The following is a 27183-nucleotide window of genomic DNA, read 5'->3' as shown; positions in this document are numbered from 1 at the left end:
AAACAAATATCATGAGGATCTACAAAGAGATTGAAATGTACCTGCTCAGCAGAACTTAAAGGAGAAAAGGTTTACGTTTATGTGCAAGAGTCAAAGTAATCTAAGACAAAAATAACTAACAATCTTGACATTATTTTCTTAGTCCTCAAGGGATTAATAATCCTACTTACGTAGCCATCCCAACTCCTTATTTAATTAGTAGGTTCCTAAAATTCAAGTCTATCATTTTACATAGCACATAGTCTTGAAACCCCTTTTCATGAACAAATGCTTACGTTTAGACTTACAAATTGCAAAATGCCTTGTTAACCAGGCAGAAAGAGCGCCAGGAATTCTTTGATAGGTATGCATTTGCTTTGTTAATGCTACCATTAGACTTGATGGCCATTTAAATGTAAGTCTTATTTAGCTGAGGGTAATATGTTCTAGCATCTCATTTGGCTTCCTTATTTGCCATTTTACACTTTTGCTTAATGTATACCTGCTTCTTTTAAAAGTAGATGCTAGTAGTGTGGTTGGGGACATGTGCTTCAATGTGGTAATTACATGTTTCTTTACATTTAATTTGCTGGCCCTTAATTAATTTAAAGGTATTCAAAGAGTACCCATCATTTTATTTGCTGTTTAAAATGCCCCTGCTCACTTTCCCTTAGTATCTCAACATTTTCCTTGTTTTCTGACTTTGTTGAATTAATGCCTCAATGCTGTAAATGATACGTGCAAGCACACACATATATTTAAAAATAAATAAAGAATAGTGAGGCTTCTGAAATATCAACTATACTTCACATTCCCTTTTTTTTTTTTTTTTTTTTTTGAGATGGAGTCTCGCTCTGTCGCCAAGGCTGGAGTGCAGTGGCGCGATCTCAGCTCACCACAAGTTCCGTCTCCCGGGTTCACGCCATTCTCCTGCCTCAGCCTCCCGAGTAGAGACGGGGTTTCACTGTGTTAGCCAGGGTGGTCTCGATCTCCTGACCTCGTGATCCACCCACCGAGGCCTCCTAAAGTGTTGGGATTACAGGCGTGAGCCACCGTCCCTGGCCCCACATTCACTTTTTAATTTCAAAAATTGCCTTGAATTAACCCAAATAGTGCCATACCATTCCTTTTTACATTTTCCTTCCTTCTCTTTTAATATTTATTCTCCTTTCCCTTTAAGATCTCTAACTTAGCTTTTGAATTTTTCATTTTAGATTAACTATCTAATCTTACTTTTTATTTCCAAAATGTCCTAAAAATACACCATATAAATACAGTTTCCACATATTTACCAAGAATAATGTCATATTAGAAGACATTTAACCCACAATATCACATGAAAACCCACTCATAGAAATTCCACAGAGTAAGTTTTTCTAACTATACTTGAAAAGAGGAAGAATGGGAGGAATACACGTGTCAACAATAATGTGTGATGAGAACAGTTATAGTTATAACATGAGCCAGTAGGAAATGTATGGTGTTTCCAATTCAACTTTGTTTAACCTCTGGTCCCCAGACAACTTCAAATTCCTAATAATAATGGTTATTTTGTCCTATAGTGTCCATTACAGCTGGATGATTGCTGTTATCTTTTGAAATGATTAACAGTTCTTTTACCAAGAGGCTAAAAGGAAGCATAGAGCAGTAAGAATTGATGTTAATAATCACACCAGTTCCTCTTTTTAACCTCTAAATGTAAATCTCCAAAATCTTTTAAAAATGCTTTAGAGAAATTAAGGAGTTGGTCGCTCTTGTACAAGAAAATGTAATGTGTTTTTGACACCACCTGGTAAGTCCTTAAATTTATAATTACAAAGCATTTGTCATTGTTGCTTTCCTGTTAGTTCCACTTGAAGATCTGTATACAAACATAAGCCAAGAACTACAAAACTGTTAAATGATGGAATAGATTCATTAAAAAAAAGTAAAACAGGAGCTCACAGAGCAATACAACTTTATAAAACAAAGAAATGGAAGTCATGCTGATCAAATTCTACTATCATCTCTATGTTGGAAATGGCATTTCCACCTGAACCTAAATGTACAAAATGAGCACATCAGCATCTCTACTGGAATCTACAAAAGGAATTACTATCAAAAGGAAAGCAGAACAATATAACATCATCAAAGCAAATCAGTGGTAGAAGGTTTGATCCATTGGAGTCATATAAAAGAGAAGTAAAAATACCACATGAAGGCTTGGATAGCCCATTGAGGCGGGGGAAGAAAAACTGATGAAAATATTAATGAAACACTGATGAACTTGAAACAAAACAAAATGACACACTTTGAAGGAGTCTCAGAGGACTCCAAAATTCCTTTTCAAAATAGTTATCTATGGCTCTCTGAGAGATTTATGTTTTCTCAGATCTTTGAAAAGTTTGGTCTGGTTATATGCAGATATACCATCTTTAGATAGCAACCTGGCAGAATGGGAGAAATAATAGAAAGCATCATTATGCATAAGTCATTTATTACGAGCTCCAATTAATTACATCAAAGAGTCATTCTCAGTGCTCACAAACATGCATGCACAGCTCCTATGGCACAAATCCCCAACAGTCTGGTGAACCCACTATAACTGACTGTTTAATGAGTAATGACAGTTACGACAATTAACTGATATAAAGCATGCATTGGTTTATATTTGGGAGATGAGTGAAGGCCAAATTGTCTAAGGCACAGAACCTTGGAGAAGGACAGGTGTGTAGGAGTGTGTGTGTGTGTGTGTGTGTGTGTGTGTTTAATGGATTAGACATTAGAATAAAACACGAAGCAAGAAAAGGCTAGGGAAGCCTAAGGCAGCACCCTAGTGTTATTGACTGTAACATTCATATCACTGTATTTCATTTTATTGTGTTGTTTTCTTGAATTGTTGATGGCTACATAATCAAATTTCAAATACTTTAAGAAAACTTTCCTTTTTAAAGTGTTCCGAGTATACTGTTTACACCCACATGTACCTTGAATAGAAAAAAAATTTACTAAATACTATTAACTACTAAATGTTTAATGGATAGTGGAGATTTATGAATAAACTCGATTAATTCAAAGTTTTTCCTATTGTTTTTATTATAGCATTTCAAAAGTTATTTAGCTTTATGTATGATGCACATACACATCCAGCAAATGTTACTCTGACTTGTGAATAATAGAATAGGAACATATGCAATATCAAAATGTATCCCTCTATATTTAAATCTCTTGTAATGAATTCTCCTCACCACTTGAATTTCAGTTCTTCTCAGTCTTCAGAACTTTGCTCCCTTGCTTTCCTCTTAAGAGTTGAAAGTTTGATGTCCCTGGGACTCACTGCTTTCTACTCAGAGATGTCTGCTAAGAAAGCCATTGTCAGGAACTACTTAGCCACAGGCTTCCTCCTATTCATGTAACCTGAGTCTTGACTAGGTCAGTACATCCAAACTACAACTCTTTTCATTCCATTCATTACAGATAGAGAAAAAGGGGCAGTCATTGAAGACAAAAGGTAAAAAGTCCAAAAATAAGTAAAAATAAAATTTAAATGCAAAACTCACTTCTCGTACCCTACTTACTTTAACCTAGACTGAGATCTACTCCTCAGGTTAAGAGCAGTACAGTAATAGTGATATAGGAGTTAGTAAGAAATTATTTAGGCAGTTAGTGAGAATAAAGGAGTTCTCAGTGGAATTTTCCTTTAATAAAAAGCAGCCCCTGAAACATTTCTAACAAAAAGCAGCCTGAGAAATCAAACTGCAAGCATAGATAAGCAAGCTAGAAGCTTGCATAGGTAAATGCCGGCAGCTATGCCAGAAGCCAGGTACCTTCAACATGGAGGATATCTCCTCCCTTCTCTTTGTCCCTGTGTGAGTGTCAGGGTACCTGCCAGATAAACTCCATTTGCATAATAAAAGATTCACAGACGATGTAAATGGCACACCTGACACTGGGCAAAGCAATCTCCTGGGCCCTATGTAAATCAAATACGACCTCCTCAAACCCCTCTGTAAAATGGACCACATCTCTTCCCAAACACAGAAACCCGCTTGAGCATCCGCAGGAGGAAGTGCTCTCACTCGTTCGTCCCCTTCCTCCGCCACTCGTTCGTCCCCTTCCTCCGCAGGAGGAAGTGCTCTCACTTTCTCTCTCCCCTTTCTTTTGCCTATTAAACTTTCTGGTCTTAAACCCACGCCGTGTGTATGTGTCCGCAGTTTTGCTCTCCTTAGCACAAGATCACGAACCTTGAGTATTTCCCCAGACAACAAGGCCACTTAATTAACAATTTTCCTTTATGAACACAAAATTAGAACAGTTGTGCCATCTACCCCTGTCTCTTCTTTTTCCCCCAAGTGGTGGGTTAATTCTTTAATTTGTTACACAAACACTATTGCCAAGAGAGTGATAGGTCATGAGAGAGAAGAAATTTATACACTAGAAGATAAAACATTTTAAGGCAATGTAAGTGACTAGGAAACTTCAATAGTGAAATAAATATCATTATGATTAATCTAAAACAATGTCATGAAGGAAGAGTTTTACGGGGAAAAAAATTTCTTGCATTTCATTTCATTTGGATTATTTAGATTGAATTCTTTGTCACTAAAGTGATTGACTCTTGGATTTGAATTTTGGATATTAGGTGTTTAATTTTTTTAACTTTTCATAAAGTTATCAATTCCTTATTCTGTGAATCCTTAGACCACCTTTTTTGTTTTTTCTTGAAGAGTCTGAAGACTTACAAAAATATATCAAGGGCATGAGTTGTTGGAAGATTAAGTCTCAAAAATTTGCTTTTTGGATTAGATGAATTTTTACTAGAAATGACCTAAAGAGTATTTTCCCCTCCTCGACATATTCATCAAATCAATTATTTGTCATTATGATTGACTTAAACTGTTTTTTCCTTTCTTCTTCTAATTAACCTATTAGTGAATAAATAAAAGGCACAGTATAAGTCTATTTGAATACAGGAATTATACATTATATATTTTTTACATATTTTTACCTGAGAACTTCTCCCTACACCAAAAGAAATGCTAATTTTATAATGCAATTTTGTCATGGAGAGAGCTAGTTTTTAAAAAAGAAATAAATGCTTAAAGCCCAATACACTATTTGTTACACAAACATTTTGAAGAGTAAGTTAAACATTAAAAAACTATGAAAGTATGTTTAGTGGGTTTCATAACCTAAAAACTTCTAACTTTTAAAAATAATTTAAATTATTATATAGCGGTTCACTTTTCAGGGCTGATTTTCTAACACAATTTACTCCTTGACATCTAAATTTTACAAGTTACAAAACATCTCCATATATTTTATTTTATTCTTACAGCAAGAATACAAGATATCATCAACCCCACTTCACAGATAAAGAGAACGAGGTTGAAGATATTCAAAAATTTGCTAACAGTCATACCTTTAAGAAGCCTCCGACTTGAACCCAAGTCACAGAGGTGTAAGCTTAGGCAGCTTTTCAAAGCTGCTTCTCTATTATTTAAATGCCAATAGGAAAAATAATCATTAAGTAATAATTTCTTTGAAAACTTAGACTGCAATCACGTAATTTCTTTTTAATTCTGAAGAATTTTTTTTTTACCCCATAGATAGGGGCCTTGTAATGCTCAATTTGAGTAATACTGGTCGTATTTTAACAAAGTAGCTATAATAAATTCAAGATGTATTCAGAATCCTAAAATTTGTATCAAAAGAATACATATTTCAAATAAACACCATGAATATCCTTAACACTATTATTCATACAGACCTATTTGCCTTCAACTTAATACACATGTCAATTTATATACTTCCAATTCCTTTCCAGTCACTTGGAGAGGAACTAATACTGCAAGAAATGAAGGAGAGGATGAAAAAGACCTTTAGCCCACTTACTGGCTCAGCCAAAGGCTACAAATCCATTCCAGGTTTATTTCAAATGAGTTGTGTCAAAGGTTACCCACCGGCCATTTTATAGTGATTTATAGCTGATGTCTGCAAATCTCCTTTATTTTAATGATAACCTCAATACAGTCATTAAGGCATTCTTTGTCTTCATGGCAGTGACCAGGAGAGAACTGATGTCTTTAAAGAATTCCAAGGAGGATGACTATTTATACAGAATGTCAGTTAAGGCCAGTTTTTATGTTGTGCTCTGAAGACAAAATATTTTTTCTCAACATATTAAAGATGCTTTGCTTGATGATATATTCTGCCTATTGATACTATAATGTTAAATTCAAGGTATGGGTCAAAGAAAATTCAAGTAAAGATGAAAAGGCTTAGAACTGAGTATCAGGTAAGAGTTTGATCTTAATTATAACGATTTTGAATTTGTATTAAAGCTCTCACATCATAACAATTCTTAAGTGTCTATACTGAGTTAAGCATGTCATGAAGCATGAGGAGTTGCAAGACTGATTTATCAGATATTCATTTAACAGTCAATTAAAATAATTAATGTGTAGTGAAACTCAGCTGTAATGCTCCTTGTTTAATTTTTCCCAGCCCATAACATTAAAAGAATAATACATTTAACAGTCTGAATTCCATAAAAGACTTTATATAGTAACTCTAATGACATCATTACAGAAGAGTTTTCATCACACCTTTTAGAATGAATTAAAGAGAAAGAATGAGTATATTTGCCATAGATTTTATCTTATTTTGAATGTTGCTTTGGTTCATTACATTGCCAGATAAAATTGATCTGTATTCTTGATTATTGTAGTATGGGATAGCACACACACACATGTACACATATAAATATATGGTCATGTACTGTATAGGAACACCAACATTTTGGTCAACCATAGACTGCCTGTATGACAGTGGTCTCGTAAGATTATACTACTATATTTTTACTGTACCTTTTCTATGTTTAGATACACAAACACCATTTGGTTACACCTGCCTAAACTATTCAGTAGAGTAACATACTGTACAGGTTTGCAGCCTAGAAGCAATAGGTTGTATCATGTAACCTAAGTGTGTAGTAGTCTATACCATCTAGGTTTGTATAAGTATATGCTATGATGTTTATGCAACAATGAAATCACCCAATAACACGTTTCTTAGGACATATCCCCGTCATTGTGTGTGTGACTATACATACATATAATATATCCATACATATAATATAAATGAATATGTCTTTGTGTGGGTGGGAAGTTTCTCTGCCACTTTTGAGAACTTTTTTTGGCATAAAAGAGAAACAGAGAAAAATAACCTTACAAAATGAAAGAAAAATTTTTCCCTCCTAAAATTTTATTTAAACTATCAATTAAACAATATAACAAAACTGGACACTATTTGTATAGGCTGGGTCTTTCATTTCAGGATCGACTTGATTCTTCAGCAGCTTGTGTAAGGGAGGTCACTCACTTAAAGATGTATTCATACTATACTAACTCATGGAGGTAATGCATAAAACAGAATGCCCATTAATTCATTTATACATGACCTAAATATCGCTGAGTTTCCTACAGTACACCTTTTCTAATTTCAAGATATCTACAAAAGCCAACTTCACAATCTGAACCAGGGCAAAAAGAGGTAAATGGTGAATACTTTATTCAAAGCACAGTATGGGCTGGGAAGTAAGGCATGGTTCACTATAGATAATAGCTCTCCAGTGATCAAAGGTTCCTATTTCCTAAATCCAGTATATTTTACCTAGACTGACAAGTTAAATAAGAACAAATCTTACTTTTAAATTGCATAATCTTTTTGTATAAATAACATTGTTTCATTTCTCTTAGGTACAATCTTATTCTACTCATACTGCATTATCTTCCAATGATCCAGACCATTGACCTTTGATAATTTATTTATTCTTCTAAAAGAAGTAGAGCTTTAATTACATGCCAAGTATTGTGCTTGGTGCTAAGGATGATTAAGCTATAATCCCTACCCTCATGGGACTCAGGATCATACAAGGGAAGACAAGTACAATGAAGTATTATAAGGGTGCTTTGATAGTATTCAAGGAGTATGTGTTTGTGCAGTGGGGTGACATACGATGTAATAGCCAATTCTATTTAGAATTCTATATAGAAATGATGGTTTAAATGGATATTGTATTACTAGTGGTGCAAAAAAGAGAGAAAAGTGAAATGAACAGGGCAGAAACAACCCAGAGAAGTCCAATGTCACAAACATAGGCAAAAAGAAGTGAAATCGCATGATACCTGAGAAAGTGATTTCGTTTGAAGTATACATTTTTGGAACTGGGAGAAAGGCAGAAGTATTAATGAGCCTAGTGAGGTAGGTGGGGCTAGATTGCAGAATGCCATGATAAGGAGGTTAGACTTCATTTGTTACACACTTGTATCTTTACATTTTCATTCTTCTTAAATTCACTCACAAAGTTCTACAGATGTATTACACTCAACCTTGTTTCTTTCTCCAAAATTCAGGTAAAATCCAACCTTTTATTCGTTCATAACTATGTGTCCTTGCACAGACTGTTTCCATTTTACTTCAAAAACCTTCTAAATGTCACATCTTCTGGAACCCTTTTGCTTATTCTCCTATTTCTCCCCGGGTTATGTTACCAACTTTCTTCCTTACCTCCATATTATTCTTTGAATAGCACTTAGCCTACAGTATTTTAATTGTTGGCTTACTTGTTTATTTTCCCCATTACATTGTACTGTGTGTTAATTGCTGTTCTTTTTTTATTCTACCAAAGTGTCCAGCATATTAGAGGTGCTCAAAAGGTTTACTGAAGAATCCTTTATAGAAGTTGTTTTGACATTTCTAAAAGTAATTCTAGAAACTTCATCTATGAATAACAGTCATTATATGATTTTTAAAAATTTATATAAACAACATATTGCTTTGTTTCAAGCAAAATGTAAAGTCTCTTGCTTGGAACAGATCAACAACATGTCTCTTTCCCACAGAAAACATTCTCATCTCTCCTTACCCAATAGAAGATAACTCATTTATGACAAGTTATATTTTATTAACTATCTATTCTAAGTGGATCTTGATTTTTAAAACAGGACTCAAATATATTTTGAAAAAAACATTTTTAAAAATCATATTTCTTTTTGTCTTATTAAATTCTCAATGTCTTATATGCCCATATTCTAAAAAAATATAGCTATACAAAAGTCCATAATTCACCTTAACAATAGCTAGAAATCAATTACTGCAGTTAAAAAAAACTTTATACAGACACATTCTCTTAGATTGTGTTGTATTCATAAGTATAATTTTGCAAAGATTGAAACAGTGAAAACTATATTACAAACTATAATAACTAGGGTTCAATTCATATTAAGATTTATTATTATAACATAAACATTAATCAAGTGTACATTTGTTAAGAGTCTATTAGGGGCCAGCTATTTAAATTTCAATAGATAGAAGACATGTTTCTAATGTGATCCATCCTATAGAATTGATATCTCCTTCACTTATTTTGTTGTAACTCCATCAATTATAGTCCCAGATAGAACAGATCAGAATTCTAGTTCAGTGCAACTTAATGAATGCTAATAGAAAAAGATAAGCAAAACCAAAACAAACACAAATTACCTAGTGGTTCTTTTAAAATGGGATCAGAATCATCATTTTCTTAGATAAATGACAGCATTATTTGCATGAAAACTGGCACTAAAAATTCCATCATTTGACCCAAAATTCTTGTCTTGCCCTGTATTCATGTAGGGTTGACCTGAATATTGAGCTCCTACTGATTTAAAATGAAACTTTGATCCTCAGAAGAGTTGCATAGAGAAGTATAGAAAACACAAATCTGTACCTATTTAAAGACATTCCTGTTGCTGTCATAATGCTTCTTAAAACATACTTCACAACAGTATTTTTTTCTTATGTTATTTTAAGTGCTACTGGAAATACCACAAGAGAAGAATTTTTGTAGTATTTCATCCTTTCTATTTATGGTCTCTATTTTTCTCCTATTTATGAAATATCTACACTGCCAAAAGTCATCAAAATTGTAAAGCAAATCATAACAGCTCAAATTATATAAAAAAGTACAAAAAATAAGATTATTTGGTTTTTAAAAGGTCCAATTTAAATGAAAGTCTCCCACAGAATCCCAGTGCTGGAAATTGGCCTTGCAAAGCACTACAACAGAGCTTTAAGAAAATATAATTTGTGATTTCATGAAAATGTGAGGTTATTAGACTTTTTTGGTATTGGCCAAAAATTTGAGAGAAAAAATATTTTTATCTATTTGAGTATACATTGTTTCTTTCATATTATTCTGATAAGACTGGAGAAATGAAAATTCTCTTTATTTTGTATAAATTTAGAGGTCTGATTCTCATCTTTTAAAAAACCCAAATCATAAAACATATTTCTTAAACTGTTGGGTTCTGAAAATGTCACCCAATGGAATCAGCTAGTTCACATTTGAAAATGCAACTGCTAAAAGCTGTGGGATATTGCAATTTAAGTCCTGCAGCTCACAAGGTGAAGTGCGTAATTCTAAGAAGCATCAAAAGATACTATCTATAAGGAGATTCAGGACTAGAAAAGGAGCACGTTCTTCCCATTACAACCTGGTATATGACTCGGGTTTAGAGAAATTCCTACCTATTCTTAATATTTAGAAACTTCTATTTTTCAAGCAGCAGTCTGACAATCAGGTTCTTAGCAATATTCAATAATTCTGAACCATTGAGAGTGCATGTTTCAAATTTAATATTTATAAGTTTGAAGATTTCAATGAGCAAAATTCTTATTTCAGTATAGACAAAATTTTAAATATATATTCAATTTAAATAAGAGATATAAGATTACTCTGGGCTGGCCGTGGTGGCTCATGTCTGTAACCCCAGCACTTTGGGAGGCCGAGGCGGGTGGATCACCTGAGGTCAGGAGTTGGAGACCAGCCTGACCAACATGGTGAAACCCCATCTCTACTAAAAATACAAAAATTAGCTGGGTGTGCTGGCAGGCGCCTGTAGTCCCAGCTACTGGGGAAGCTGAGACAGGAGAATTGTTTGAACCTGGGAGGCAGAGGTTGAAGTGAGCCGAGATTGAGCCACTGAACTCCAGCCTGGGCGACAGAGCTAGACCCCATTACAAAAAAAAAAAAAAAAATTACTGTTTCCTTTAAAAATAGTTTTTCTAAACTTCATATAGGTAGTCCACGTTTCTTATGTTCTCCAACTTTACAATACATAAGACAAAGAATATGTGTGCCTACAAATTCCTCTGATCATATTACACAGATTCTAAACAATTCACTTAATGTAAATTATACCACTGCATCTGCTGAAGACCTTTCCCCCCACATTTCATACCAATCAAGTCATACAATTTCTGGTCTTTGTTTTAAAAACCATAATTAAGAATGACTGGGTTCTTCAGCTGATTATTAGCAGTAATGAGAAACCACATGAATAATGATGGAGAACTTCATTTTCTTATAATATTTTGGACATGCTCTGGAATAAAATAATCTCTATTGCTCCTTACATTAACTTTGTGCAATTAATGCCACTACCATATTGTATGTACATTACTGAATGTGAAAACAGGTAAAACTAAAAAGAATCTCATTTTATGAAATACAATGCAATAAAACTGATGTATTAGATCTTTGCATATAAACTCATCAATTTCACTAATATAAATTGAATATTAAGTGCTTTAAGAAAGTACATGTTTAAATAAATGATATAATGATTTTTTTACCAAGAAAATAACATTATTTAAAAACATTTATAAAACCTTTACAGAAGTTTTTGGTGTTTTTCTTTGTTAAGCAGGTGGCATTACATGCTTATATGACAAGAGGTGTGACTTTTAAAAAGCATATACTAACTGGAAAGAGGTAGAGAAGAAGGAAGAGAAAAAAGACAGAGAGAGAGAGAGAGAGAGAAGTGGGATTTAAAAATATATGAAAGCAACCATACTAATCAGAAATTTGGGTGTTTTTTCTTATGTGACTTGTTTACCTACTTAAAAGACATTATGTAAAACAAGAGCTCCAAAACTCTTATGAGCACTAGTATATAGCAATTATAGTTTTTTAAGGTGACTATTTTAAAATCAATACTCATGTAATAGTGTTAGTGCCAAAATATCATCTAAAAAGTTGACTTTGTAATTTGCCTCACATAGGTGGTGACAGGTACTATCAATGGTATGTGTTTTCCTATATTGCCAGTGAAAACTTGCTGATGAAATGAATCTGGAAAAAACAAAACGAAACGGGAAATTTTCTGGGTTGAATCTACACTTCTGGTCCATATTTACTGCCCTTCTTAAATTATATCTGATTGTCTCTATCTACATTCTTCTTCATATCCCTCACTTTATACACTCCGCTACATGAGCACACATATCTGTCTACACTGTTGACCACTATCCTCAGGTCCTAGGACTCCAACACCTCTCAGGCAATTAACAAATACTTGTGGAATTGTGTCTCTCCAACAACAGCATCCAGGATATGTCATTAGGGCTCAAATTCCAGTATGTTTCTAAGGAAGCACTGTAGAAGCACTTCAAATATTAATTAATTAATTGGCACAGGAGAAAAAAGAATTCCTTTGCTATAAAGACATGATACCTGAGAGGAAGACAATGAGTACATAATAACAACAGCTTGATAAGTAGTGTGACAGATAGAAATATATCATTAATCTTTAAAAATGAATATATTTAGAATATAATTCAAAGTCCTGAACATGAAAAAATCCTATAGGATCTGATCTTTCTCATTTCCCAACCTGTCTCCTTATCATTCTCCTTCATGTTCACTGCACTTTAGCTACCCCAGCCTTTTCTCTGAACCTTGAATTCACCAGCCTCATCCACATATCAGAGTCTTTGCAATTACTTTCCCTCCTGTTTAGAACAACCTTTCCTTAGACCTTTACAGGTGTCCTCCTTTTCATGATTTCAGAGAGGGCTTCCCTTAAAGCTCTCTCCCAAGAAGATACCCTTTCTTGTCCCCAGCACACTATCTTTGACCATGTTTTTTTTTTTCATAGCACTTACCATGCACAAAATTATCTATGTGTTTAATTGCTCATAGTTTGCTTCTCCCCATTACAACTGTGAAATTGTAAGAGAATTACTGTTTTGTTTACAGCTGTAGTTCTACTGGCTTGAACTAAACTTGATACATGATAGAAATAATATTTGTTGAATCAGTGAATGGTAGATGTAAACATAGGGTGCTACAGAACACTAAAAAGGGACCATCCTTTTAAGAATGAAAACCAGCAGAGCTAGGAAATACAAATCAACTCTGTATGATATTGTTTGAGCTCCTGATTAAACCACACATGAAATCAGAAGAACTTAAAAAAAGAAATTGCGGACCAGGCATGGGCCAGCACTTTGGGAGGCCGAGGCTGGCGGATCACGAGGTCAGGAGATGGAGACCATCCTGGCTAACATGGTGAAACTCCGTCTCTACTAAAAATACAAAAAAGTTAGCCGGGCATGGTGTCGCCTGTAGTCCCAGCTACTCGGGAGGCTGAGGCAGGAGAATGGCGTGAACCTGGGACGTGGAGCCTGCAGTAAGGCCAGATTGTGCCACTGCACTCTAGCCTGGGCGACAGAGTGACTCTGTCTCAAAAAAAAAAAAAAAAAAAAGTGACCAAATGTACTTCCATTTTCTGTCCCTTGCAACCGAAAGAGAACAACTAATGTAATTGTTATTCAGTGACACCAAAAGAAAAAGTCCTGGAAAGATGCTTTCAGTTCTCTTTAAATAAGAACATTGGGATATTAAGGCTTATTCTGAAATACTACCTGTTGGGTACAATGTACACTATTCCAGTTATGATCCACTAAAAGCCTAGGCCTCACCACTAAGCGATATATCCTTGTGACACAACTGTACTTGTACTCCTAAACCCATAAAAATAAAGAAAATAACAAAAAAGACTTATTCTGAATAAGACAATGCTATCTCATTAACTGGTGGACTCCTTGACATTGTGAGACTCTAGGCAGAAGCAAAGTGACCTTGAGACTGGGTTATTGTGTCTTGGACTGAATACCTTCTGGATTTCCTTCTGACTTAAGCTTCCATAGCTCTATAAATAAAATATCTTATACATTTTATCAAATAAATACAACTTTTGAGTACTTTGGGTTTTTAACTTCTCTTCAGTTTAGAATGTTTCATATCTACTTTCCAACCCTCATGTCTACCTGTTTAGTTTGTATATTGTTTTCTTTCTGCTCTCCATTTTGTAATGTTTAAAAATATTAATAGTATTCTTTATTTTCTCTAGTGGAAAATCTAGATAAAATCTATTGAATAATTTTGCCTATATACTATTTTCCATCAACCTAAATAAGACATCAGTAACTGTTGTCATTTTACAAACAAATTTATACTTTGAGGCATCTCTGTAAGAGAGACTGCTAAAATTCTTCTTCTTTTATGAATAAGAGTGTGTAAGCAACGTATATTTAATAAAGAGAAAGAACCAACTCTGACATTAAGAATAGTCCTCCCTAGTTTCACATATCAAGTCTCAAATCAAACAGTTCCAGTACAGGTGATGGCTAAAGTGACAAAAAGGAGTTGATTATCGACAGCTCCAAAGGAGGTAATGATCAATAATTTTGCATAAAAAATAAAATATTTCAACTGTTTTAAAGTATGCTTTAGGAAGTCAAAATTATAAATGATTCCCCCCAAAAAAGAGTAACTACAGAAATGTACTTTTGCTTTCTCAGTCTCTGACACAATAATGACTTAGCATTTTCAGCTATGATATTCATTGAGGTTTTATTAGATACTCCTATATCCAGACATCCTTTATTGTTCTGTTTTTATTTCCCTAAATGACTTAGGTTTTAACTACCTGCTGTTTTTGATTACAATGCTTCAAACACAGATTTTTAGATGGTGAATCTACTTTGGGTTGCACCTATTTTAGAGTGCAAGTTTCTCTTAAAAAAATGTGATTCTGGGCCGGGCGCGGTGGCTCAAGCCTGTAATCCCAGCACTTTGGGAGGCTGAGACGGGCGGATCACGAGGTCAGGAGATCGAGACCATCCTGGCGAACACGGTGAAACCCCGTCTCTACTAAAAAAATACAAAAAAAACTAGCCAGGCGAGGTGGCGGGCGCCTGTAGTCCCAGCTACTCGGGAGGCTGAGGCAGGAGAATGGCGTAAACCCGGGAGGCAGAGCTTGCAGTGAGCTGAGATCGGGCCACTGCACTCCAGCCCGGGCGACAGAGCAAGACTCCGTCTCCAAAAAAAAAAAAAAAAAAAAAAAAAATGTGATTCTGTGGATATTCCTTAGTCTGCACATGCTCCACATCCTCCTCTTTGCCCATGGTTTGCATTATTAAAAAGCTTTGACATGGCTCATCATGCTGTGTGAATGAGACATGGTTCTGTCAAAACAAAATCAGTATACTGGGATACACAGCCCAGGCTGGGAAAATTTAAAGGACATTACCTAAATCATTCTGCATATTTGTTTTTTTCGTTTAATGCTGAGATTACAACTAGCCTCTTTTATAATTTTTATTATTTTTATGGTAAAAATGTGACCAACCCTCAACTTTCTGCGTCATAAGAATATATCGCTTAATGATCTGGACATTTAATACCACAGAGCTCAGAAAAGCCTCTGTTTAAGTACCTAGCCGTTTGAGATTTCCATCAACTGAATAAAGATGAAAAGGAGAGGAGGAGGCTCATCACAGGGGTTCTGTTGATAACATTTCATTTAACTTATTTCCATGTAGCAACACAGAATCACAAAAAGAAAACTATTTCATTTAAAATGACAGGGCGACTATATTACATCCATTGTAAATAAGTCCCACCCAGGAAGTGATGATAATGATAACGGGCTGCATTTGCGGTTTATGGGATGATTCTTCTTAGATGAAATTCACCTCTTGAGTATATGACACATCCATATCACATCTCAAAGGCTAACAAAATAGTTATTTCACAGATACTGAAATAAAGGAGAGAAAGGGGTTTTCAACAGCTATGTAACAAAGCATACAGAACAATTTATTAAGCAGATTCTGGCATTTAAGTGATATGCCAGACACTGTTAAGACTAGAAAATGGTCAATTTAAATGCGGTTATAATTAGCTGAGGCTAATACCCCTTTCTGTCCTGAACTTGTGAGAGAAATGGAATCTACAAAAGTACCAGGCCCACCAGTTTCAGGATGGATCAGTGACTTGATGCTGATATATAGAGATAAATGGCGGCTCCTCTTTTATCAATACTATTTCAGCACTGTGAATTACTTAGAAATACTACATTCACAGACCAGTTTTAGCCCTGTGCAGTAAGTCATGATTTGAGATTTTGACCTTAAGAGCTCTCAGAGTAAGTCAAATAGTAGTATTCTAAAACTTTTACATATTGGAAATAACACCCCTAGAAACTACCACTCAAAATTTCACATGGTCAGATGAAATGTGAAAATTATTAAATGAGGTTATAGTTACATAGACCAGTGCTTTTTGAACTTTCATCATGGAAATATTCCTGTGGAGGCCTTAGCGCTTCCTAGTCCATTTCAAACTCATGAAGTCTCTTTGTTGTCTTGTGCTTTATCTTTTATTTTTATTTTTATTTTTTGAGACGGAGTCTCGCGCTCTCGCCCAGGCTGGAGTGCAGTGGCGCGATCGTGGCTCACTGCAAGCTCCGCCTCCCGGGTTCACGCCATTCTCCTGCCTCAGCCTCTCCAGTAGCTGAGACTACAGGCGCCCGCCACCTCGCCCAGCTCATTTTTTGGTATTTTTTCGTAGAGATGGGGTTTCACCGTGTTAGCCAGGATGGTCTGGATCTCCTGACCTTGTGATCCACTCGCCTCGGACTCCCAGAGTGCTGGGATTACAGGCATGAGCCACTGCACCCGGCCACTCTTGTGCTTTATCTTCAACAGATGTTTTTTGTCACAATATTAAAAATAATGTTTTATACTTTGTGTTAGTGGTAGGTAGACTTGGTTGTGATTATGCTGTATGTGTGCTTTGTATTCTGCTTTTTCCCCACTTGGCATTATAAAACACTGTCTCCAATTACCAAAAATGCGTTCATTTCCCAAATCTCCTGTGAGAACTAATCCTCAATCAAGACGAATCTTGATTATCCTCTGATTTCTCATACTGCTAGCATATTGCTAAGTAATCTTGTGTATATGTGTACCACAAATGGTGACTCATAGTATTAAACTACAAAATTCTACCCTGCAGATCAGTGTGTATTGATATAATGTTTACTTGATAGCTTGAAACTATGTGATTGGTACCATTTCAGCAAAAAAATAGGTTCCCTAATAGGAGTCATCGGCACTGCTGATATTACTACACAAACAGGTGGTACCACATCGGGCAAAATCTTTACTATGCCTTTGAAAGAGGATCAGATAACAATAAAGTTCCAGTTCTTGCTTCTGAATTTGAAGCAATATTATAAGGACAGTGCAGCTCAAAGAATCTGGTTGTGTCTGGTCAGCTGGTTAGGGCCATTTCTGGCTTGTTGGAGAAACATTTCTTTTCCTTGTCATACTCCCAGGTGCTACTGCTGAGCAAATGGGAACATCACTGTCAGAAGTATTCGAAAAGAACAAAAAAAATTGATTAGGACAATCTGTGTGCTCTTGCCATTGATAGAAACACAACTGTGACTTGGGGTATGACTAAGGTTATAGTAAGGTTAAAAGAAAAGCACCCAGGAATTCTCTCTTGTCATCGGCTTTTTAAACTGACTGTTCTTGGCTGCTGCCGGCAATATGTAAGTTTCCATCAAATACCAAGGGAGGTTTTATAGTATTTACAAGTTGCTCTTAGGATTTTCCCAAGAGGTCGCTACTTTTACAATGGCAGAACACTTACAATGTGAAGTCTGGATTTTAGCACACCAAGTCTTAACATTTGAAGACTTCTTGATAACACAGAACTATAAGCCTATTCATAACTAACAATTATTATGAGCTGTGTGTGAAACTGAGTCTAAATACTCTTCCTCCTAAAGTAACTGTTTTAAGTCTGATACTGATTCCATTAAATTTAAAAGAAATGATTTATTTTTAGAAAACAAATGTACCAAAAGATCAGTTACTATAACAAAGCAAAGGTCATCCAGTCTCTTAAAAGACTACACGAAAGTATGTGGAAATTCATTTAAATAAATATGTCGTGCAAAAATGAAAGTTGCTGAATACACTGCAGTTCCTTCTGTGGCAGAAAGTTAAACTACAAGCAAATAATTAAAACATTTGTTGCCGGGCGCGGTGGCTCAAGCCTGTAATCCCAGCACTTTGGGAGGCCGAGGCGGGCGGATCACGAGGTCGGGAGATCGAGACCATCCTGGCGAACACGGTGAAACCCCGCCTCTACTAAAAAATACAAAAAACTAGCCGGGCGAGGTGGCGGGCGCCTGTAGTCCCAGCTACTCGGGAGGCTGAGGCAGGAGAATGGCGTAAACCCGGGAGGCGGAGCTTGCAGTGAGCTGAGATCCGGCCACTGCACTCCAGCCCGGGCTACAGAGCGAGACTCCGTCTCAAAAAAAAACAAACAAACAAACAAAAAAAAAACATTTGTTAAGGCTATAAGCAGATTCAAAACAACATTATTGTATACGTAATTCAAGTGTCAATACTGCTTAACAATAACTCAATTAAATAATTTTCTTTAATGTGAGAAGGTATAATTATTTTTATAATTTTCATTGAACAGGATCTCTTGTCATAAAATTTCAAGGTTTTATACTTTCACTCAGACTTATTTACCAACATTTAGCCATAAACTTAGCTGTTAGGACATACAAGAGCTAGAATAGAGCTAAACATATTCGCTTTTGTGGGTCAATGAAAAACAACAGTCCTGGAGTAACATCCAAAAGGGAGCAAATTAAATAATTGCTAAAGAGACAAATGTACAAATATTTAGAATTATTTTATTGTAACAGCTGAGAAATTTTTAAAATCTGTCAATGCTCTTAATTCTGTATCATCCAGTCTTTGGCAAGATAGACCATGGGAGGGAAAATATATATATAATATGTATATACATATAACTATATATATGTATATGTATGTATATATTTGGCTTGGGACTAATAAAACCAAGGCATTGAGAAAAGAAAAAGTAACTCATGACAATATGTCAGGCATTAATGCAAACAGTTCACAAACAGTAAGTTCAAGGACCTGTAACTCAACAAGCAACACTATGCATGTTCTTGAATGCAGATTTTGAACAGACCAGATTTCTTTTCATGTTTTCAGATTTACAGAACACAATTCTAGTGTGCCATTTTCAGAGGTTCACTGTGAGTCCTCTAAAGGTTTCTTTATCATTTAATATTATAAATAATTATGCTCCCGGGCGGCAGTTCAAAGCTCAGTACAGCACTCGTACAACACCACAGGCAGGTCAGGTGACCTTTCTCTAATTCTCCTCTCTCTGGTGCTGAGGACAGACAAAGTGATATGTCTGTCATACGCCATTACCATTAGAACAGAATCTTGTTCTTTTATTACAACTGAACTCCGCCAGATTTCTCAGCAGGAATGCTAAGTGAAATCAATGTCTTGGATTTCCAGGCTGAGCTTGGAGGTCACAGCCACTCTATCATTTCTCAGCATTATCCTTTCTCTCTCGCACACACACTCCCCAAGCCTCCAACTGGCATACAGCAGATTGAAAACAGCATGCATCAGAGGACTCATGCTGTACAATTTTACAGTCTTTTGGAGCCCCCTCCTTTCGATTCCCCCCTTCCATTTTTTGCAAATTGCAAATAAGTTTTGTTTGTGTCCTTCTCTAGAGTTCTGAGTCAAAGGCAAAGGCATACCCAGGAAGAAAGGCAGGCAATACAACTCAGAGAACATGGTAAATTTTTGACAGCTATCAATAAGATCATTATCCTCACATCGTCACCTGGATGTGACTTACGATTCCATTGTTCCAAAGAGCAAATATACTTTTAACTTAAACCATCAATTTGGTTTATGCCAGATAGGTATGTAGGCAACACAAAATCCTTTAATAAAATAACTCTATTTTATGGTAACACAGACATGAAAATTTGCCAATAAAACACACAGAAAATACCCCCAGGACATTAATAATTATTTGCTTAAAAACATAAATATGATAATAAATGATAGCTATTACACATGAATAAAATAGCTTTGTGAAGTCAAAATGTTTATTATGCTATGTATAAATGTCAATTCCAGGCTATAAGAAAGTAAATTCATGTATTGTAATGGGTCCTCTTTATTTACTATAGGTGGTATTTTTTTGGCCATGTTCTTCATTAAAATGACAACAGTATTACTTATTGGTGTGGCTATTTTTAACCCACTACATTTTACTGCTGAGTTGAAACACAAACACGCTGAAGAAATCTTTTCTGACAATAAGAGCAGTTGTGGACAGTATGCTAGAGGGCACTGAGCAAAGAAAGGGCATATTTTTATTCAATCATTGTTACTTGAAAAGAGGCACTTTATTCTTAAACCTTTGTGTATTTTACAATAATTGTGGATGGAAAGAAGTACAACACCCACTGTTTTCTTAAACTTGATATGATAGAAAATTCATAAAGGCTTACTTTCAAAAAGTAATTGAATTTCAAAGAAGAACTATATTTTTAAATAATGTATAATCATGGCTATGGAAACACAATCAACTTTTTCACTTGTATTAAATAAACAGAGGTATATAAAACCACAGGATGTGGCAGATTTCTGACACTACTGAAAGAATGATTCTCTTTTGCACAAAGTCTATAAGGTTCTATGAATGTATAGAACTATATAGTTCATAAAGCAATTTCTTAATCTTAGCAAAGCAAACCTTCAGTTACTTTAGCATTTTCCATGGTTACCTAAGAAAATATCATTGTAGCAACTGCTCAATAAACATTTGAATGGATAAATGAGTGAACGGACAAATCAGCAGATGCATAAATGGATGAGGCTGACTGACATCAAAAGCTTCATGATGATTTGTATAAGTAATCTGGTGAGAAGGTATCAATGATAAAAAGTGATGGTAGGTGTAAGAAAAAAATCCATCAGCCATTTAAAAGTGAGCTACATATCCTAAAATCATAAAGTGAAATGTCCTGATGTAAAGCCTCATTATGAAACATGATGTGAAATCACATCAATAAATCAAGGGAAAAAACAGAGAATAATAACTCACAGATGTATCTGTATATGACAATGACTATGCTGCTACAGCGATTTATTTTATCTGAAGTACATTTTTCTTTACAGGTGATACATGAAAACTGCTGGTCCACAGAAACACTAAAATTATCACTACTTTAAAATTAAATGTATTTAATAAATGTTAAAATTATTACCAAGTTTTAAAAACTTACATGCTGTTGTGATTATAAAGAAAAGCAGACCAGGTCTTAGATATACATTAAGCACAGAAGATGCATGGTCCATTAAACAACTGAAATAGATCTTAAAAGTGGCATATGTATACTCCTACTGTCAATGTAGTGTGTACAATCATTTTCATTAAATATTTCTACATATTGTTGAAAAAACATGGTCTAAGGTCCTTGTCCAGGTTAAGTTATATTCCCCAAAATATTTGTCTTTTAGTAATATGGAAAAGGACTGGGGAATTCTAGGAAGATGGAGGCTAGAGTGCCCTTTTCCAAATGATTGATTGATCCCTTCTCCTTACTGATTTACTCTCTGGAGTATACAATAACTCTGAACGACATCCTGACAGAGCCACCAGGGTACTAGAGAAAGATTTTTTTAGGATTCTTGGATTTTTTTCTTTTAATATCTTCTAATCTTTTTCTCTGTGTATTTCAACGATTGTGACTATGCTGACCCTAGTTTGCTTTAGACATGTCAACATGGTATTCATGGGATGGAGAACAGAAGCAATTTTCTACATAATTCAGCAAAAAAAAAAAAAAAAAAAAAAAAAAAAATATATATATATATATATATATATGTCAGCTTTCTATTCAACATTTTCTAATAGAATCAAATTTTCTGTGGTTGTTTCCCTGAGTAATCTCAAGGAATATTGCTTTATGATCACTCTTCTTATTTCTTGCATGGAAAGCTTAATATATTTATACAATATCATTTAAGCAAGATCTTAATACAAATACAATTTTAAAATCAATTTTTCTCTCCTTTTAGGCCAAGAAACATACATTATTTGACTTTTCCCTGATCCTTTTTCATGTGTTCCAATGTTTTCTTAGCTTAAAAACCAAAACTACTTCTAAATTGCCTTACTTCTAACACTACTATTATCTTCATTTCCTTACATCATAATCTCATTGGGTGGGTGATTTATCTAAAAGTATACCTACACTGCACCACATCATAACAGTCACTGATTTTTTTTTTTTTTTTGAGACCGAGTCTCGCTCTGTCACCCAAGCTGGAGTGCACTGGCCAGATCTCAGCTCACTGCAAGCTCCACCTCCTGGGTTCACGCCATTCTCCTGCCTCAGCCTCCCGAGTAGCTGGGACTACAGGCGCCCGCCACCTCGCCCGGCTAGTTTTTTGTATTTTTTAGTAGAGACAGGGTTTCACCCTGTTAGCCAGGATGGTCTCGATCTCCTGACCTTGTGATCCGCCCGCCTTGGCCTCCCAAAGTGCTGGGATTACAGGCTTGAGCCACTGCGCCCGGCCAGTCACTGATATTTTTAAAACACCTTCTCTAGGTCCTAATTCTACTCACATTTGAAGGTCTATTTCAGTTGTCCCTTCTCTGGTAAACTCCTGCTGGGATCTCTCACTGAAGATCATCTCTGCCTCCCAATATAACTTCCAATGTACTTTATCTATAACTTTTTATAAAATTTATTTTGTATCATAGAGTATGGCTATTTGGCTATTTTTATAAATATCTACATAATCAGACTGTAAGCTCCTTGGGTACAAGATACCCATTTGATTATCTTTTTTATCACTCCCATTTTCTGCTATAGTTATCAGTACATGCATATTGAATAAATGAATAAATGAATGATTACATGTATGCAGATATGTTTACATGCACACCTGTTGCCCTTACTTGATTCTTACCTCCTTGTACACCCAGAGTTTAACCTAGCTGCTGGCATATAATAGACATTTAATAAATACCATTGAATGAAAAATAAAACTAAGTGGCAAGACAGTGGCTTCTTCAAAAGGGTACCTTGCTTTTGGGTGGTGGGCTGTTTGTGCTCTTGTCCGTGTGAATGCTGGTAGGAGATACAGCAGCACCAAGGTTACCTTGGGGTATGCCTGGCAGTTTCCCTCCTGGAGATACCTGCATCGCAGCTAGCTGGGCAGCATATAACTGCTACAGAAGAAAAAGGTGGGGGCGGGGGGGGAGAAAGAATACTATGAATCATAAAATAAACGAACCTTTCAGAGAGTACATATATTCAGATGTGGTATTTTTCCTATGGGCATTTTGTTTAGTGTACTGGAATATTTAAAGAAAGAAGCCGTCACCTCAGATTTCATTACTTTTTAGGGGAGAAATGGCAGATACCACATCTAAGTGATCTCACCTTCAGTATGTCCAGGGACTCAAAGCAAATAAGAGCCATCCATATTTACTTTATTCCAATGTCTATGGAAGGCAAGTATAACATATTATCCAGTTAAGAGCTCTTTATATTCTACTTTGAATTTATACAGTGTGTTACAAAAGGATGCTTCATATACACAGTAATTTTCTACTATCCATATTGGTTCAAGCCCTGTATGCCTCTTTGATTTCTTGAAATGGGCACCTGAAACAATATTTCTGAGGGTTAGGTGGGTAGAAGTAAAGAAAAGTCACTGAAAGACAATGGAAAAAAAGCACTTAAAGAATATTATCTGGTCAGTCTATCTATGTTGATAAAAATTAACTGGATGCTTGCCAGAAGTTTACTTTACTTCATGATATATAAACCCAGACAAATCTCAAATTATCTGGAGGATTAAGGTTTTAAAGAATACTGCCTAAAACACATATTCTTCCACTAAGCCATTACCTATTCTTATCTGAAAATTGTCCAAGTAATTAATACAAGAAAAATTTTACTTTGATAATGATAGCCATATGATACATTATCCTAAAACAAGGAAGTTACTCTAAATTCAAATACTACATCAAATATTTAGATTATTACTCTTTTCATCTTCTTTTTGCACTTTGTTAAAATTTTAAATAACTACATAAGAAAACAGTTATTAAATATATCATTTAAATTACTAAATAGTTAATATTAAATAAATTTTATATACACACACATATCCCAGTTTCTTATTTCTCATTCGTCTTGCGATTCCACGGATAGCATTTACAATGCAAGCTAAAATTTCTACAATAAAGCAAGAAAAAAAGCTCTCAAGGAGAAGTACTGTGAAATAGTTATCTGGATTATCTTAATTTTTTTTCTGAAAGAGAAATTCCAAAAGACAAAATTGCTCACAATAAGCCACAGATCCTGATTAGCAGTGTCTCTCTCTAAATAAAATAATGAAAACTGAAGACGGCACACATTTATGTGAAAATACGCGTACATAATTCTCCAGACACTATAACCTAAATAAAAATACATTAACATTATCGATAAAAATTATGGCTTATTTTTATGGAAAGTAATGTAAAATATATTCCAGAGAAAAACTGAAAACCAGAAAAATATTTTTATATTAATAATTGTCTCATAAGGGTTTTATGTGTTGGAATAATTACATCTTTTCTTAACCCAGCCAACTGGAAAGAATAAAAATGATTGTCTTCATAAACATTAAAAGGATGATTCACTTCAAAAATGAAGACTTCAGAGTTTACTATTTAAAGAAAAACTACCAGAATTGATTCATTTCTCCCACCTGTGTTAAAAATCGATGGCATTATACCCTGAAATTTAAGAAGCACTTCTTTTCTGGCACCATTCTAAACTACTTATAAAGTCTTTAAGAAAACAACCAGGCCGGGCGCGGTGGCTCAAGCCTGTAATCCCAGTACTTTGGGAGGCCGAGGCGGGCAGATCACGAGGTCAGGAGATCCAGACCATCCTGGCGAACACGGTGAAACCCCGTCTCTACTAAAAAAAAATACAAAAAAAAAAAAAAACTAGCCGGGCGAGGTGGCGGGCGCCTGTAGTCCCAGCTACTCGGGAGGCTGAGGCAGGAGAATGGCGTGAACCCGGGAGGCGGAGCTTGCAGTGAGCTGAGATCAGGCCACTGCACTCCAGCCCGGGCGACAGAGAGAGACTCCGTCTCAAAAAAAAAAAAGAAAACAACCAATTATCCTAGGATATCACTTTACAGATTAAAACTCTGCCCGGTAGAATGCATGTACTAATATTGAATTTTTAAAAATATGTTTTTTCACAAATTAACTAGCTAACTATATTATAGTTTATGCATTTCATATTAGATTGTATATTGTATTCTTGTCTTTAAAAATGATTTCACGGCCGGGCGCGGTGGCTCAAGCCTGTAATCCCAGCACTTTGGGAGGCCGAGACGGGTGGATCACGAGGTCAGGAGATCGAGACCATCCTGGTCTACACGGTGAAACCCCGTCTCTACTAAAAAATACAAAAAACTAGCCGGGCGAGTTGGCGGGCGCCTGTAGTCCCAGCTACTCGGGAGGCTGAGGCAGGAGAATGGCGTGAACTCGGGAGGCGGAGCTTGCAGTGAGCCGAGATCGCGCCACTGCACTCCAGCCTGGGCCACAGAGCGAGACTCCGTCTCAAAAAAAAAAAAAAAAAAAAAAAAAAAATGATTTCACTGGGTATTATTACTAGAGGATAAAAATTCCTATTACTGATTTGTTATACACTAAAAATGAGATTATTGTGTAATTACTGATGACATGGAACATTACAATATCTGTGGGTAAAGAAAATGTGAACAAAACAGTTATTCAAAATTTAATTTTGATTCTTCATATTATTGACAAAATTATTGGTTATTTGTGTTATTTAGATATTTAAATAGCTTAACCAAGTAGTCATTAAATGTGATTCAATATTTAAATATTAGGCACCAGAGACAGTCATAATTTCCAAAGAAATATAAGAACTAATATTAAAAATACAAGATTAAAAACTCTAAAATAGTTTGAGTTAACGGATTTAAAGGATGGAGATGACATATATTTGGAAATAAAAGTTATTCATATTCTTTCCTCATTGAAATATATGTACTTTTACCCTTTTAAACATGGAATTAAGGTGTATCTGAGTAAAACTGTCCTAAAAGAAATGCTTTTGAGTTGAAAGGGAAGAAACATTTGTAAAAGAGATAGACCCAGTTAAATAGGCTAATATTTCTATAATAACAGTATGATATCATTTGCCTTGCTGGTATTTCTACAGAATACAGAGACTTAATGTAATTTATGATGAGAGATAAGCCTGCTATTCAGTTCGAGGGTGGCTAACATTAGGGTGCTCTTCTCTACCCCAAATTGCCCATAATCCCTTTCTCATATTTGGCTTCTGTGCAAGAGGACAAATTTTAGAATTACTCTTACCCAACTGTGATCAGGTTTCTACTATTCCCACATCATTGCATTTTCCACCAAGCATATCAAATTTTCCTGGTTTGCCAAGGTATTGAAATAAGGCCAGAAAATATCTATTTCAACACATTTTGTGTCACAGATATATTTTCTTAAAAGTTACATTATAATACAAAAGCAAAAATGAACCCCGTCCTAGAGAATTTAACATACTTTGAGTCTGCACAGATAAGATCAGGAATTTTAATACTCTTGTGTTCTACCTCAGCCATTCACAAATTAATAGGAAATTTCAGTAAAATTCCAGAAGCTGACAATAATTCTTCTATCTGGCTATATATGTAAGAGTGGATAACTTTTTAAAATGCTGCTGTGACTTATTTTAATTCAAAGTTTTAAAAAATTATGCTCCTTTTTCTATCCACTAAAATATGTGTAGCATTGATTTTACAACAAAGAAGCCAAGAAATGATGAACAGTTTCCTTCTTTTATTAAATGTTCTTGAAGCAAAATCCAGCCTAATAACTGGTGTTTACCCTGAGTGAAGTCAACAGTCACAGAACCCTTGGTTGACCTTGTAGAGGGGAAAGGGGCATGAAATCTAGTGACTCCTAGGTCACCCAAAGTAAAAAGCATCTGGAGAACTATATAATCCACTTATGTTTCTATGTATGTCTTAAAGAGAAAATCTGGTTAACATCTTTCTTTACATAATGACAGATAAAACCCAAAGTTAAACATAATGTATATTATGATG

The 27183-nt window shown here is 35.2% G+C and overlaps 1 protein-coding gene across 3 annotated transcripts in view; it reads right to left on the bottom strand.

Moving 5' to 3' along the window:
• The window catches only part of SOX5 (SRY-box transcription factor 5), a 1052575-nt gene that overhangs the window by 53039 nt on the left and 972353 nt on the right, over positions 1-27183 (bottom strand). For all 3 annotated transcript variants that reach the window (XM_033222675.1, XM_033222676.1, XM_033222677.1), the window contains one exon: positions 23105-23251. In XM_033222675.1, the coding sequence (XP_033078566.1) occupies positions 23105-23251 (147 nt within the window). The remainder of the gene's footprint in view (positions 1-23104; positions 23252-27183) is intronic.

The sequence above is a fragment of the Trachypithecus francoisi genome, unplaced genomic scaffold (assembly GCF_009764315.1).
Source record: "Trachypithecus francoisi isolate TF-2019V2 unplaced genomic scaffold, Tfra_2.0 Lachesis_group11, whole genome shotgun sequence".
NCBI classification, from domain to species: Eukaryota; Metazoa; Chordata; class Mammalia; order Primates; family Cercopithecidae; genus Trachypithecus; species Trachypithecus francoisi.
Note: the sequence above shows the minus strand (reverse complement) of the source record. Positions and strands in the feature narration are given on the sequence as shown.